The 16,236-nt window shown below is 39.2% G+C and overlaps 1 protein-coding gene across 1 annotated transcript; it reads left to right on the top strand.

Moving 5' to 3' along the window:
• The first annotated feature begins 582 nt into the window (after nucleotides 1-582).
• C13H15orf48 (chromosome 13 C15orf48 homolog) lies at nucleotides 583-16,031 on the top strand. Its single transcript, XM_068203872.1, has 4 exons — nucleotides 583-745; nucleotides 1,055-1,143; nucleotides 1,919-1,979; nucleotides 2,608-16,031. The coding sequence occupies exons 1-4, from the start codon at nucleotides 704-706 to the stop codon at nucleotides 2,674-2,676; spliced, it is 261 nt and encodes an 86-aa protein (XP_068059973.1). The 5' UTR covers nucleotides 583-703; the 3' UTR covers nucleotides 2,677-16,031.
• Nucleotides 16,032-16,236: the final 205 nt, after the last annotated feature.

The following is a 16,236-nucleotide window of genomic DNA, read 5'->3' as shown; positions in this document are numbered from 1 at the left end:
AGATGGTGCTGCTTGATTTCCACACTTGCTCTCCAGAAGGAGCAGCTGAGCAGATTGTGCCCTGTCATGTCTGTTCCTTGCTGCAGGGAGCGAGCAGAACATGTGGTAAAGGCAGCCTCTCCTTCCTCTCACTGCTTTCCCGTGGGCAAGAGGAAAAGGGAGAAACAAATGTACAGGAGTCACCTGCTCTCACCTCCAGCCTGCCCTGGTAGTTTTTCTCAGAGAGGGATATTGGCAAGTGATAGGAGCTGGGGAACACAAGAGAGATGAGAACGTGAGCCTGGGTTGAGCTTTTGCTGCAGCACAAGGGGACATGGTGACACTGGGCTCCTCTTGGTCACTGTAGGCACCTCTCCGAGCTCTGAAGAGGCAGGCTGTGGCATCACTGGGTGTTTGCCCAGATACCCTGTTCTTCGGGCAGCTGCCTGAAGCAGACGAAGCAGACTTGGAGACGCCAGGTTTGAGCGCTGCAGTCACGGAGGGAGAAGGCGGGCCGCGGGCCGCCGCCCGCTCTGTCCGGCCGCTCCCTGTGGCACCTGCAGGGGGCGCTGCGGGCCCGCCCCGCGCCGGCCGCAGGGGGGCGCGCTGTGCCGCCCCCTCAGGGCGCGGGGCTCGAAGAGCGCGGGGCGGGCCCGGCCGGCGCCTCCTGCCTCACCCGCGGGGCGCTGAGAGCCGCCGGCAGCGCCGCTCCGCAGCCGCCAGCATGAACAAGGGCATCCTGCACACGCTTAAAACGAAAAGAGAAGTGAGTTTGCCTCAGGGGTCGGGGCCGTGGTTACCCGCCCGCGGGGAGGGATGCGGGGGGCTCAGGCGACCGCACCGGGGTTGCCACTTGATTTCCCTAGGAGATGGGAACCCGTAAAGTTCATGTATCAAAAGTGGGGTGTGGAGATGGGTAATACAGAGGTAAAAGTGAAGTGGTGTAAAGAGTAATATGGAGGTAAAGGACAGGAACAGGTAATCCCTCCCTAGTTCTGTGTCACCCTTGCTCCCCCTACTCGTGGGTCTGCAGCTGGGACAGAAGATCACCTCTTTTCTCTCTTTTATCTTTCAGCTCATTCCCCTGGCCGGAATATTGTCCTTGGCAGCAGTTGGGGCGTTCTCTTTTTCTGTCTATTCCCTATTCAGCAAATCTGATGTGATGTAAGCAAAAACTTACTGCTTGGAGCTTACCCTAAATTGTTTTATTTAACCGAGTATTTGACCATTGTGTTTTAAACACATAAAAAAGAAAAAAACACAAAAAGATGCAGGCACATGTTCCAGAGTATTGGGTACTTCTAGACTGAAGTATCTGCAAGTTGTAAATAGTGAGGAAATTAATTAATTTGGAGTGTAGTCCAAGTTATTTCCTAACTTTTGATTTAATAATTACTTGCTTTAGGTATAAGAAGTATTAAATATTCTGATTAAGAATTTCATATTATCACATAGGTAGATGAGATGCACATAGACGATTGTACCCAGGCTATAGATGTGTATATAAAGAACAGTGTTTGATAGTATTAACTTAAGATAGTATTCCAATGGCTTGGCTGATAATTGGAGCCAAATCCTATACTCTTAAAGCTTTTGGGAGTTTATTTATTTATTTTAAAGTGATTGGAATAGGCATTTTAACTGTCAGGGGAAAAGCCCTCTTACTTTGTGTCTTTATTCAGCTTTGATTTTTCAGCTTGCTTCCCTCACAATGATATGTGAACAGTGCTGGCTTGCTTGTTGCTTTGGAAGCTGCAAATAAAGCAACCCATCATTGACTCCTATCCAGATTTTAACATACAGTGCCCAAACCTGTAAATTTGTGTTTTAGGGAGCTCCTTACTAAAGTGAATAGCTCTACTGACAATAGGCTGCTCATATGAAAATATGCTCAAGGACACACCTCAAAACATAATACCTGTTTTATTTTCTTTTAAAGTATTCACAAGATTGGCAGTTCAGAACCATGGGAAACTATTGATCCTGCCAAGCCTCAGAAGGTAATTTATACATATAATATATGTATAAATAGCATAAATTTCCAGCACGAGTCACTTCTTTCACTGTGTAAGAACTAGCAAAATATGAACGAGAGAACAAATGTAAAGTTGATGTGTATCTAGTTAAAAGTGGAAACAAATGCTTCATTCGTTACTTTGTCTTCACTCTATTTCTTAATGATAGGGATCTCTTACACTGTAGGTCTGATCTCAAATTCACACTGTACTTCTGGTTGTTATCCTGTGTCCATTCCCACCCCAAACATCCATTTACTCAATTCCATCGATAACAGTGGAAACTTGGAGTTTAGAGGAAGTGCTGTTTACCCTTACCTTGTTCCTGAATTACAGAATTGAGTAAGAATATTTGAGTACTGTAGCCTGAAGGAAAAACATGTTAATTTATTAGAGCACTTAGGATAAGGAAAAGTAAAATTATTTGGCATGATTACTTAATTAATATCCAAGTGACTTTGTTCAACAAATTATTATGTCATCTGTTGCATATTTCTGAAAGGAAAATGTAAAGCCACCAGAACTTCTTCAGCAATAAGTTGATGTTTGATATGGGAGTGGAGTAAATGCTCACGGGGATTTTACTAACTTTCATATTTTCCATTTCTTCCAGCTGGTAACAATCAATCAGCAGTGGCAGCCTATAGAAGAGCTGGAAAAGGTCAAAAAGCTTACAAAGTGAGAAGTTTCTGTTGCCTGAAAAAGGTACCCTATGAATCTAGTGGAATCACTTCTGCACAAACTTGACTACTGAAATCAGTGTGCGGAAATGCTTCTGCTACATTTTTAGGGTCTCCCTACATTTTTTTGGACTCTGGATGAGGAGTTTCATGTTGCTTTAGAAGCTGGCATACAGCATCCACATAGTCCAAAAATCTGAATCAAAATATTCATTTTCAATAAGCATTTGATGTAAATTTTTGAGTATTCAGATGGTAATTATGGATCAAAAATGCCTTCATAGTTTTTGTAGAATTTCAGGATTTGTTTCAAAATACATTCGTTTTGCCATTTTATTCATTTTTAATAAAATAAAATCTAAATTTATACATTTATTGTAAATTCAAAAACCTTTCTAAATTGGGATTCCTGGTCTCCTTCCTTTCTGTTCTGTATTTCAATGTTATATAGAGACCAAAGTCATAGCCAGAGGATGTCTTTGTATGGCAGCATATGTGGTCATACAGTACACTTGCATTCCTTGTCTGTGTTAGATGTGGGGACAGATTAAATCAAAACTAATGTTGTGCTGCAAATGCTGAAACTTAGCCACCGAGGAGTCCAATAGGTTATTTAAGACAGCAGATTTAGAACCTCAAAACCTAAGAGTTAAGCATGGCTAGAAGGGAAATGAAAATCAGGTAATTTCTTTTGTATTTAAATATTGTTCATGATTAAATTTTTTTGAAGTTACTAGAATTAGAAAATCTGCATTATCAAGAACTACACAGAGTTAATTTCTTCTTTTTGTTCAACGTTGTTCAAGTGCAAGCTGCAATTAACACACTGCACAATTAACAATATTTTTAAAGATTTCTACATGCTATTAGGAATACCTCTCTTATCAAATAGAAGCTAACAGATTAAAATTAGGAATGATTCTATGAAGAGACTATTCCTCTTCAGGCTTCTATGTGTTTGCTTATGGGTTGGCCAGGGAAAGAATGTAATGGGCAGGTTCCCAGTAAAATCATGAGACAATAAGAGCATCCAATGGTAGAACAGTCCTTTTGTAGATATTTTCTGTATGTGCCCTCTCCAAGCAGTTTCTCAGTCTGTTCCACAGTTTCTCTTATAATGGATGGTCAGAATTCATAATCCTTTCCGTGAGGAAGAAAGCAAAAGTGAAACAACTGCTAATTGGGAAAAGTCCCCTTAAATGAGTAATAGTCAAGTGCTTTAGGTAATTCTGCTGCAGCAATGACAGACTTCATTTAGAAAAGCTGTCTGCTGAATTCCAAGGTAGCTTGGCTTCAGAAGCTTTGTTTACTTCAGCTGAGAAAAAAATAATCTAAATGTTGCATAAGTTTAAGTTTATCTAGTAAGGATGACTCAGCAGCATTTATGTTTTAGAGTGAGAGGAACTACTAGTCTTCAGAATAAGTCCTTAGCTTGCATTTAAGAAATAACATTACGAGAAGATTTAATAGCATAGAACCACAAAAATACAGAGCTCTGAGGAATACAAGTTTTAAGTATTTTAAAATAGAAAATATTTAAAAATCTTTCTCTGTATTTCCATATTTCTACTGGACTGTAGCAAAAACAAAGTGCCATGCTCAGGGTTGATGCATTAATTGTTCCTCAGAAAGTCACTTTTTTTGGCTGCAAATACTATGACCTAAGTATCTGTCAATATTGGGAAAATAAGTGTAAGTAAATTTTAGTAAATTTTTGTATTTAGCCACATTTCAGTGATGTTTCCAGTAGCACATTAAGCAGTGTGACTGCTGTCAGTCACAGGTTGTTGCTTCTTTTATCATGTCCTGAAGCATAACAGCTCTGGTAATAAAACTGTTTTGCTTTGTAAGCTGTTCTGTTTTTCTTTCTTAATACAGATTTTTTGGGGAGGGTTTTTACACAATATAAAAAATCTCTTTTTTTTGGCAGTTCAGAAAGAATATGAATATTGTTAAAGTTCTTAGGGTTTTGTGTCTTCTTTGACTGTCCCTAAAAATCTTTCTCCAGCATAAAGGGTTTTTTCTTATAAGTAGCATACACACAATTACTGTTTCTCCCCAGTCAGCTACTCAACATAAATCTATAAAGCAATATACAAGTTATTTCCTTGTTCTACAAAAAGTAGAGATTCAAGTGGTTGAATTTTATGAGCTGAAGTTTATGAGAACTGTAAGACTTCCTTGATCTGTCTCATGCAAACCTGTGAGTTTTAATTCCATGAACAATTTAGAGGCTATTGAAATAATTTAACAACTTTCTTATTTCTCTCTATTTTCTTTGCTGTCTTTAACCTCCTACTCCATTCTGTTCCTGGGTTTGGTTTGGTTGATGTTGGTTTTTTTTAACAATCACTGTCTTTTCTCACCCTAGCTAGTACATTTACATGGAACTGTATCACTTCCAAATTTCATATTAATTATGAAGTTTAATAAAAATGGTCATTAGTTTGTTAGAGTTTCCAGTATAGGTTAGAAACCATTAGAAATGAGTTGTAATAGTTCTAATCACTATTAGAAATCTATCATTAGAATCTATGGTCATGCTTCTCTAAATTTTTCTATGTAGTCTATATGTAGATAGCTTTCTGGGAGAACAGAAGAATAGAAAGCTGCTTTTTGCAGTGTCTATACAATGAATTGCTAATTTTTGTTATTGCAGTAGTAGTTCAAGGCCTTAAAACTGCAGAACTTGTGGTGGTGTGGTTTTCAGAGAGCTGCATTGAGGTTTTTTGTTTCTTTGCATGGGATAGCCCCAGTGTCAGCATTTCTTCTTCTGACCCCTTGCATTTCTCTGCCACAAGGTGCTATTAGTGTAGTTCTGCAATGTCTGGCTACTTCAGTGGTGGCTTTTTGCAGAAAATAGTAACTTACAGCGGGGGCTGATGCAACTGTTGAAGGAAATGGTGCATCCCGCAGTTGTTGTCTGCCTTAGTGCAGAGGGTGGCTGTCCCTAAGACTAGCTGTGGAAAACAAACAAGAGTAATGGGAATGGTTCACTGAATCCAGCCAATATTTGGTGTTGGACACTTCTGAAAAAGCTTTCAGGTTAAACAAACATGGCAGAGTTTTCCTTTGCTGTCTGAAGCCTTTGCTGCCCAGCACATCCACATGCCATACGGGAGCACACAGACAATGAAATCCCATAAAAAGTGTAACTGAAATAGAAATAAAAGCAATACTGCTGGCTTGGCCCGGGGCACTGGGGTTGGTGAGTGTTGCCCTTCAGGTGCTGATGTGAACAGGGAGCAGGCAGCTTGTTTGCCCAGAGCTCTCTCCATCGAGAAGCAGCCGTCGCAGTAATGGCCCCTGCGAAGCCGTGTGCTGACACCGCATCCAAAGCACCTTGGCCTGTGCGCCTCGCCCTGGCCAAAGATCACACGCCCTCACCAAGGCTGTGCCAACCCTATTTATGCTGGACCTTGCCCAGATGAACAAGGGGTTTAGTTTAATTAGCATTTACTTTTAGATAATTTTGTTGTGCATGTGTTCTGGCCAGAGCCATTACTGGGGAGGTGTTGCCCTTCAGGGCTCACCCAGGACATGGGAGAGCTCCTCACAGCATGGGGAGCCCGGGGCCTGCCTGGGGCAGATTTCACCCTAACAACTGAGAGCTGTCCTGCAGCATCACCACAGTGCCTGTGTGAGGACTGAGGGCCATGTGAGCAAGGTGTAAGAGTGGGGGTGGCAGAGCACTAGTTGGGAGCCCTAGAGATAGTTTGTCTGGGTATCTGGATAAAGGCCAGTGCTGGCCTTCACTGCCGCGTTACCAAATTAGTTCAAATAAACCCTCCTCTCTTAGCAACAGGGACATGACAAAGGGTTTGGTTTGGTGTTGATTTTCACCTTGAAGACCTCCCAGGTTGGCCTGGTGTGCCAGGCTGGCTCTGTGGCCTGTGTTTGGGGGTTGTGACACTGCATGGCTGTGTCCAAGTCCCTGGAGGTGTCCAGGCTGGTGGCTCTGTGCGTGGAGTCCCATGAACAGGCCTGGCTGTGCAGCAGCAGCAGCGACAGCCAGGGCTGGGGCGCTGGGCTGGCAGGTGTGCTCCTGTCCTGGCTGGCAATACCATTTCTGCTGCTCATGGCCAAGATTTGAATGTGTGTAACATTCCCTAAAAGGTCCATGTAAATAACTTCATCATGCAACGTTTTTAAGATAAAGCAAGTCACTTTTGTGACCATCTCTCCATAAGGTTTAAAACGTACTTGTGAGCATCTGTTAAAATTCAAATAGATGTGCTTCCAGTTTTACTGGCTGTTGAGCAGTAGAAAAATCACTCACTTCAACTTGAAATATTCAATATAGAATATTTCTAGACTCTGACATTACTTTCTTGATGCCTCTCACATCCTCCTCCCTATTTTCTATTGAGACTCATTTCTTTTTTTACTTGTTGGCACATGTTTTCTTCTTGCCAAATCTCTTTCTGTCTCACACATCAAAACAAACACATCAGAAAAACTTAATTTTTTCTTGGCCTAATGTATTTCTCTATTACTACTGTTTATTGGTAGACCAGCACTGTGTTCTAGAAAGTTACGTGTCAAATGAGTAGATCAGAATATAGTTAGGCTGGTGGTTTAAACTAAGAAATTAAACAGAAGAGGCCTTGCTTTCAATGCTTGCCTTCCTTCTCCCTCTGTCCTCTTCTGCTGTGTTTTATTTATGCTGATGGATTGTGATAAATGCATCATGGGTGGAAAAAAGGCAGAGCCTTACTAATAGCAGGACACAGACTGTAAACATTTCAAGAAGTCATTATATGCATAAATAACAAAAGTACTTAAAATTGTCTTTCCATTTCTGAAAAAAACAAAGCACAATTTTGAACTGTCACCATAAGCATGCATTGTCTTTCAACAGACTCACATAAAAATATTTGCAGTTTTTCTTTGAATTTTTTAGCAAATTAACATTATGTTGGTAGGTAGGGCCCATTCCACTGAAAGCTCTCTTTAAATTATGCTGCTGCAGAAAAATAAGGGCCATATCTGCTAATAATATTATATGAGGCTCTTACTTGCCCACTTCTATCAGGATGTCTTTTGCTTTGAGTGAGGGCTGTTCTGTTACTGAAATTCTGTTCATCTGGTTGTTTCTTTGCAAGTAAATGGTAAAATAATTTGTTCATGTTCTGTAACTCCAAACTTGAAGTGATCAGGCAGTTTTTAATGCTAAGCACTATAAATCACAGTGATTTCTGTGGCCTGGCAGACTGTGATAGTGCCAGTCCAGGCAGAAGCTGTGAAACAGCTTTTTTTCATTTGTGTATTTTTTGAGTAATTAGAAGACATCATTTCTGTAAGTTCAAACTCCCTTAGATCTCCCTCAGCTAGGTTTGCTGACTTAATTGACCCCAAGTGTTGCTGAAGCAGGGGGAGGAGATGATAGCTCTTGAACTGGGGACTTTTATTACAGACATTGATTTTATAATGAGATTTCCCTGCTGAAAGGCATGGGAATTCTGCATAGACATTGCTGTTACCAGATGATGGTAAACTGAGAATCTAGAGACTCTAGAGGATAAGTCATTAGGATACAGCACCAGAAATAGACTATGGGGACCAGAGCTCTGTAGCAATCCTGTCAAAATCCTCAGTCATTAAATCATGCAGTCCCAAGGCAGAGCTGCCTGCATGCCACTTTGTGGTTCCAGTTCTGTAGAACTCTTTGGTTTTCAAGCCATTTTCTATCATTTTACTAATTTTTACAGTATTTGGCTTGAGACCAGTCTGGTCTGGTACTCCAGAGGTAGACACTGTGGGCACAAGGGCTGCATCAGCCTTTTGCACAGAACTGTATTTTATCTTCAGAAAGCACTGGTGCATGGTGTGAGTTGTAAGTGAGGAACACCCACGACCCCACTAGATCATAACAGAGACTGTCAACAGCATAATATTAGTGAAAAGCTGGAGTTCTTTCCCTTCATGTTTCAGTATTGGACACTGCGAATTTTTCATTGCAAAGTTCTGTATTATCTGAGAGGTCAGAAAGCCACACAAGTCTGAAAAACTTCTTGCATGTATATAGATATGTTTAAGCTTTCAACTGTAGCAAAACTATCACATTCTTAATTTCCTGTTGGTTGTCACTTTTTTAATTGAATTAAATGTATTTCCAATAGGCAGGTAACTAATAAACATCGTGCTTTATCTAATGCTGCTGCTGCACAAACAAGGAAGTAAATGCAAAAAGTCCTGATCCCTGGTAGTAACAGAAAAATCTTATCAGTTTGCCAAAGAAAAGCAGTTATCTACTGCTAATAAATCACCAATTCACTACATTAAAAGAAAAAGAAACATGTTTTTTAATGAAGCTGTTAAAATGTTTTATTTAATGATACATCTTTCCCTTCTGCTGTGACTTCTTTTATAATTCAGTAAAGCCTAAATATTTTTGAAGATTGTTAGCAGTATGTTGCCCATGCTTCTAGCATTATTAAATATATTAGCATTATGCTGCCATTACTGTGTTTAATTTTTCTCTTGGCAAATGCTTTGAATGAAACATCCTATGTTCAGAAAAAATTAATTCATCTTCAAGACTGCAGTATCCACTTTACTCCCTAAAGCAGAAATCCAGTGCACAATCCTAGTCACAATGACTTGCAGTTCTAGTCATTGCCTCATAGCCAAACTCTTGGCCATAATTTCCACGTTACACTAGTATGTTTTACAAAGTAGATGAAAAAACATTAGTTTGAAGTTAGGTGGATGTTTTATACTGATTTCAGGGAGGCATGGAATTAATACAGTAAAGTTTGCAGTGGTTGTGTATATGTACGTGTTTTTTGAAAATTCTCTCTCTCTTCTTAAGAAAAATTAAAGCGTTTAAGAACTGGGGATGTCTGTGCTCAAGTTCCTGTATTTTTATGAGTTCACAGAGGAGGCATTTCCACTACACAAAACAGGGTGTTACAGGGAAGTTTGTGTTTGAGGATATACTGCTGAGAATGTCACTTCCCAGTAGGTGTAAAGGGCACAGGTGTACACCCTCTGCAGTAAACAGAATTACCAGCAAAGTCATAGATGCATTCCCTCAATAAAGAACCAAAGTGTTTGACCTTCCTATCTGCTTTTAGAAAAATTCACAGTTGTCTGGCTGGCAGTGCCACAGGTATAACCTTGCATTCCTAAAGGAATAGTACAGCACAGGGTATTGCTGTAGCTACAGTTCATTTGTTGAAACGAAGGGTAATCAGTTTCAAAAAGCAGAACCTAAGTGAAGTTCTTTGTCTACTGGGCTTTTTTCTTCTTCACTAAACAAATAAAAGAAAGTATGGCAAACACAACAAGGAAGGGAGATGTGGGCAACACTCCAATATTCTTTTTTTCATACAGTAATGAAAGTTTTTGGTGTCGGCTAGACAGGTAAAACGTACCTTGTTTCAGAGAAAAGTGACTGTAAAACCATCAGATGTCTTATTTGAACTGCACAACACATCAATTTATGCTGCAGTCTGTAAAGGAAATAGATACTGACTTCATTTCTGACCACCACAGTCTGCTCTAGGTACAGTAGTATGTTCCATACTTGGTTGCATGGTAGTGTAATGGAGTCTAATGTTTCCCAGTTGCTATCTGTACTACCCACATGACCTGGTTTTATGTTTTCTTCCCTCTTTCCTTTTTTTTTTTGTACACAAACACACCTTGTATCAGAAACAAAATATGAACTCTTAAAAAATAAAAAGAATTTTTTTAAAAAGCCAAGCAAACAACCCTGCAGTATTAATACCCCTACTTAGCCATAGCAGGTGGTGGGCTGATTAGCAAGGTTTAATTTTGTTATTACCCCAACTCCGTGAGCAGCCTCTTTCTAGCTCTGACAGTTAAAATTAGGAACTAGCTCTTCTCTTGATCCTCTCCTCAGAGCAATTTCAGATGTACTAAGTCTGTGGAAGAAAAATATTCTGCTTTCATTCCTGTGTTACAAAGACAGTTAATAGAGTTAATGTAAAAAGATATCCTGCATAGCTATTCACAAGTGAGTGTATCTAAAACATATCTTCATTTATAGCTAACTGCCCGTGAACCTTTAACAATTGATAAGCAGAGAGTTACTGTCCTTTGAGTTTTCTATTATATGACTTGAACTTTGCTCTGTGGCAAGTTGAAAAAGCTAGGTTGCTTGAAAACCATCCTCATTTATTCCATCTAGGTTCTGTTTCAAGCAAATAGAAAGAAACCAGTGTGTAACTGGTTGGGCAATTTCTGTTTCCAGTTTAAGGTGTGTCTCTTCTGCAATAGTTTAGAAAATACAGAATTGCTTAATAGCATCAAGAAATGAAAGAAGACTTTACTGGAAGGATGTTGTGGTCTGAGTTCATCAGCTCCCTCAGCTGTATCATCTCTCTCTGAAGTCTGTTCCACTAAATCCAAAACCACCACTGTACTAGCAATTGCAGAATGTAAACACAACAATATTTGTCATTTATAATTGTACCTGCCTAGTTTGAAACAAAATTGTTTCCCTCAGTTTATGTTTTTGATTGAAAGTGTCCTCTGATTCTTCAGAAAAAAGCACAGTCAGGAATGTTTCAGATGGAAGCATCTGTTGTCCTGGAAACATGAATTCAGCACCCCAAAGAAGGAGTATTTATTTTCATAGAAAAAAAAGGGCTTGCATGATAAATTACCTTGTTTACATTAATGAATGTAATCTAATTACATTTCAGATCTCTGGAGCCTCAACTAATTTCTACTCATATGACTTTTTTCCTAGATGTTTGTAACTGGAGGAAAGCACTGGAGCATGCATTCCATGGAATTTACCCATATATGCCTTCAAGAAGTGTCTAAACTCCTTCCCAGTAATTGATTGGGCAGTCTGTGCGAGGTTTGTGCTTTTCCTTATTGCATCCATTAAAAAGTTAAATCCCCTGTGGTTTTTTTTAGGAAAAAAATAAGAGGATTTGGTGGGGGTTTATTTGGGGTTTTGGAGTTGTGTTGCCGTTTCTGTACTTACTAATAAGACATTTCTAGAATGTGTAATAGCGAAGTTCCCTCGCCAGGGAAGGCTCCAAGGCTCTGCTCAGCACACAACTGGGAGAGCCGCGCCATCGTCTGGAAAAGCTGGGAACGGCCTGGAGGGCTCCCAGGTGAGAGAGTCTGTCCATACAGCTGTGTCAGACTTGCTCTCACAGGGGAAACAGAAACACGAGAAATCTGTAAAAAATGCAGAATAATTGTATGCTATGTTGAACTGTAGAGCACCATCTTAACTATGAAAATGTTTGTGTACAGTGTTTTTCTCAGAAATTCTGTTTTACAGTTAAAAGGTCAGATACTAGACTTAGGTAACTGCTTTTTTAAGTTCACGTTTCATCAGTTTATTTAGGGATTTATTAAATAATTTCTCTGTGTGTGCTTTGGGAAAAGAAATAGAAAGATTGCAGGGACTTGGGTGCTCTTAATGCACCTGGCATGAAAGCAAATTTTTAGTCTGCTTGCCATCTGGGTCCTTTTGTTTATTCATCAGCTGAACTAAAAATCCCTGTGTGTATCAGCACTTATTTTACTATGTAAAACAATGCAAAACACAGTCTATAGAGACAGCACTGATGATTTATGTACCCTCATGTACTGGCTGATAATGGTCCTGGAGAAACAACTTATCTTTTTACCATGTATAATAATAAGGCAATCACAAAACAGTCATCTTAAGGATAAAATTATACTTTTGCTTATGAAATGGTGCTTTTTTCCCCTACATAAATTGATGCCATAAAAGGTGTAAATGTTTCATAGCTGTAATAAATGCAGTTATTTTATCTTGCATTTTAGGACCAGTTGCTTTCAAACTGTGCAATACTGAGAGAAGACAATGTAGAAAGGGAAAATAGAGATAAAATAGCAAAAATACTCAAAAGAGCAAATATAATGAGGAGGATATCATCATTTTACAGCTTTACACACAGAAGGCAGCTACACGTGTGTTTTAAGAGCAGATTGCTGTAGTAGCTGCAAAACAGTAAATGCAAAGGATCCGTATTTATTCTAGTAGCTTCCATAGTTGTGTCAGGTATTTCAGAGAATGAAAGAGCATGTAGGGTCCTTCCTAGAGCATTCAGGTGTGGAAAATGGAATAAGAAGAGTAGACCAGTAGGGGATTTTCCAGCTCCAGAGCAGAGAGACTATCAGTGCCCAGCACGATTTGGTATAGAGGGGAGAAGAGGGTGAAACTGGAAAGATAATTAAGGGTGGGGAATGTGGAGGATGTTTATATTTTTTTTTATGGTAGAAAGGGAATCTAGAGGCTTTCAGATTACATCTTTCCTGTGAATTAGCAACTTGGATAGAAGGCTTTTTTTTTTTTTTAATTTTATTGATCAAAGAGGAAATTACCTTTGGCAAAGGCAGGCCTGTATTTGAACAGCACTGTTCTTGGGGTGTGTTCCACACCTGGTGCAGTGAGAGAAGCTCCGGTGACCCTGTAAGCAGCAGGTGCCCAGAGTGTGAGCTGGACATTATTAATGAAACTGGAGAGGACAGAATATGGCAAGAAAACAGAGAGGGAAGCTGAGAGCAGCGGCATAATGCAAAGAGCTGGTGAAACATGACATTTGAGCTACGAGTGCTCACTCCTGACAAAACTGAATGTGTTTGGAGCAGCCAGCAAGAAAAAAAGACCTTGGCAATGTTCTTTTGGATAGAGGAAAATGAGCTGGATATTTCCCTTCCCTTGAGATCCCAAGGGAACTTCTCTGGCAATGGATTCATTTATTGAACTAGGAAGCTGCTGCAGTATGTGCCACGTCTTTTACCCAACTACCCATCTTTGTATATTACACTTACAGTTATTTGTAGAGAGAAATAATGCTTTAACAGCCCTGCCCTGAGCATCAGTGCAGTGTCCTCATGAGATCCCACCAGAATACCTGAACAGAATCCTTGCCACTCGTTACTTGATGGGTGTCTTCTGGGGTTTTTGCTTCTATGTCAGAAAATTACTTTTAAATGCCAGCCTTCTGCTTTTCTGAGTCACTCTGCCACTTGGGAGTGATTCTGCAAGAAATAGCAGATATGTACAGTAGTGAGATAATTGAAGACCAGATTCAAGTATGACATTTTAAATGGTAATTCTGCTGGTGAAGAAAGAAATGCTGCTGGTGTTGAACAGACAAAATGTCAACACAATTAAAAACAAAAACTAAACCATGTAATTAAGCAAGGAAAACATTCAGAAACAAAATATGTTTCTGATAATTTTCTTCTTAGGATAAGAACACTTCAGAAGGGAAGAGTAGAATGTGAGGGTTTGCAGTCTACTCATATGAAAATGTTTTATTGACTCATATGAGTAGGTTGTCATCAAAACTGTATCTGTGCTTCAGAAAAGGATGAGTGACAATCACAGATGTAGAAAGGAAAAACCTTCTCCCAGTGTGGACTTTCAGGAGTGGCAGAATTTTCTCGGGATTTCATCTGTTCAGTCAGCAAGAGCATTCCAGCAGAGCTCTGGAAGCCAGGGATACTGGTTGTGGAAACATGCTTGCATCTTGCAAGTTGTTTGTTTAGAAAGAAGTTCTGTCAAGTACACGCATTTTCATTTCACACAGGGGATTTGTCAGAAGGAAAAGAACAGTGTAAGAGTGTGTAAACTATCTTAGCCACATTAAATAATCTGGCTTGGAAAAACATGAAAACTTATTTATAATAATGCCCCTTTTCTCTAAGCTGATACTGAAAACAATCTTGGAGTATCTATAAAACTTACTGATTCTTTTATTCTTTATTCTCATTTCGTCTTCTGTTGCCTTTTCTCTGAACTTCCAGTCTACAGACCTTGGTAACAAGGGTCCCTCAAGGGTGAATGTAAGGTTTCAGGAATGTTTTGCCAGTTGCTTTATGATGATCCTTCACCATACTTTGTCAGTTTATACTTTCTGAAGTGCAATTATTGCATGTGAAATCGCTAGTCTTAAATTGTTGACTAAAGACAGAGACTTAATTCTATGTATAGCATCTGCAAACTGAGTTAAAGCTGAGTGTTCAGACATTTCATAACACAGCTGCCCTAAGAATCAGACTGGTGTAAGAATTTGAAGATGATGACGGAGAGAAATACAAATAAATATTTTATAAGACAATGTGAACTTTAATAATCAATTTAATAAAACCCACAATAAAACAACACACCTTTTTTCTTCAATTAAACAAATGTATAGTAAATTATTTAAAAACTGCAAATACAATACATGTTTACTGTACTTCAACATCTAATTACATCAACTGTAAACCCCAATTTAATTAAAACCCATTTGAGCATTAGTATGTGCAAAATACCTGTTGTTTGTGGTTTTTGCCAGTAAGTAAGGATGGGATGCACATTTTTCATGAACTGTGATATGGCTTAATTAATGATAGTGTTTGTATTGCAGCATTACTTTCCCAAGCACAGAGCTGCATTTGAGCTGCACATGCTCCCATGCTGTACACCAGTGTTCCCGTTTCTTGCCCAAACAGACACAAATACAATCCGGTGTTATGTGCACTTTGTCCAGATTCACAATGTGCTGTCAGCTTTCATCAATAAAAATTCATCATGTGATCCCTATCTTCAAAAAGGGAAGAAAAGAAGCCAAAATTGTTACCACCAAATGCAGATACAAATCAGCCTTATGAAAATGTGAAACCCTAGTGAGTTTCAAAACAGAAAATATCTGAAATATTCACAGCTGAATATCACAATAACCATAAATGGCTGAAGTTTTCCTTTCTGATCCTCACAGAGAACTACTTTTCATGTCAGTGTAAGTTCTGCATAAGGTGAAAGTACAGAATAAACAAAAAATATTTGAAGCCAAGTTCTTGCCATCTTCTGAACTTTATAGGTCATGTTCTTGCTGCCCTTAGCTTCTTGAATGCCAATGATGTCAGAAGCAAGTCAAATCTGGGTTTGTAGGTGTATGATAGCTTAGTGTAAAGATTTATTAACTTGTGTGCATTCAAAATACAGGGTTCCACAATGAGGCCAAACAGTTCCACTTTGTGGACTCTGAGCTGTCCAGATGAATACACAGTGTTTTCAGGTTGCCTCCTCTCTGCAAACACAAAAGGGCCTTTCTGCTGCTGTAGGTCATTATGATATTGTTGTCCAACACCTTTAGGTCACGGAGCTTGCCTGGCTTTTGCTTTATCCATAAGCTAAGTAGTGGGAAGTGCTGCTGCAGCGGCATTCCTGTCAGGATGCTGCCACGCTGTGCTTAAAGCAGAGATGAAAAGATCAGAGATTGTGATGGACTGAATTGTGCATGTCTAAAACTTCTGCTCCCCACTTTCCTGTTAGATGTACATATCTGTAGATTGCATTTGAGAGTATTTCCAAGTCAAATATCATTTCTATCATTTTACTTTTCTTTTAAAACAAAACAATAATGGAAAAATTATCAATTACAGGACATTTATTAATTACAATTAGAATGCATGCTAATCAACTGGCCTTTTAATGTGAATCAAATGATGGTTTAGACATTCAAGATTATTAATAATAAATTCATCTTACAAGTCAAAACTTTGTAAAATAAATAACCTGCTTCTAATGTATAAATCCTATTCTAAAA

Source organism: Anomalospiza imberbis, chromosome 13 (genome assembly GCF_031753505.1).
Source record: "Anomalospiza imberbis isolate Cuckoo-Finch-1a 21T00152 chromosome 13, ASM3175350v1, whole genome shotgun sequence".
NCBI classification, from domain to species: Eukaryota; Metazoa; Chordata; class Aves; order Passeriformes; family Viduidae; genus Anomalospiza; species Anomalospiza imberbis.
This window is presented reverse-complemented; position numbering and strand designations above follow the sequence as displayed.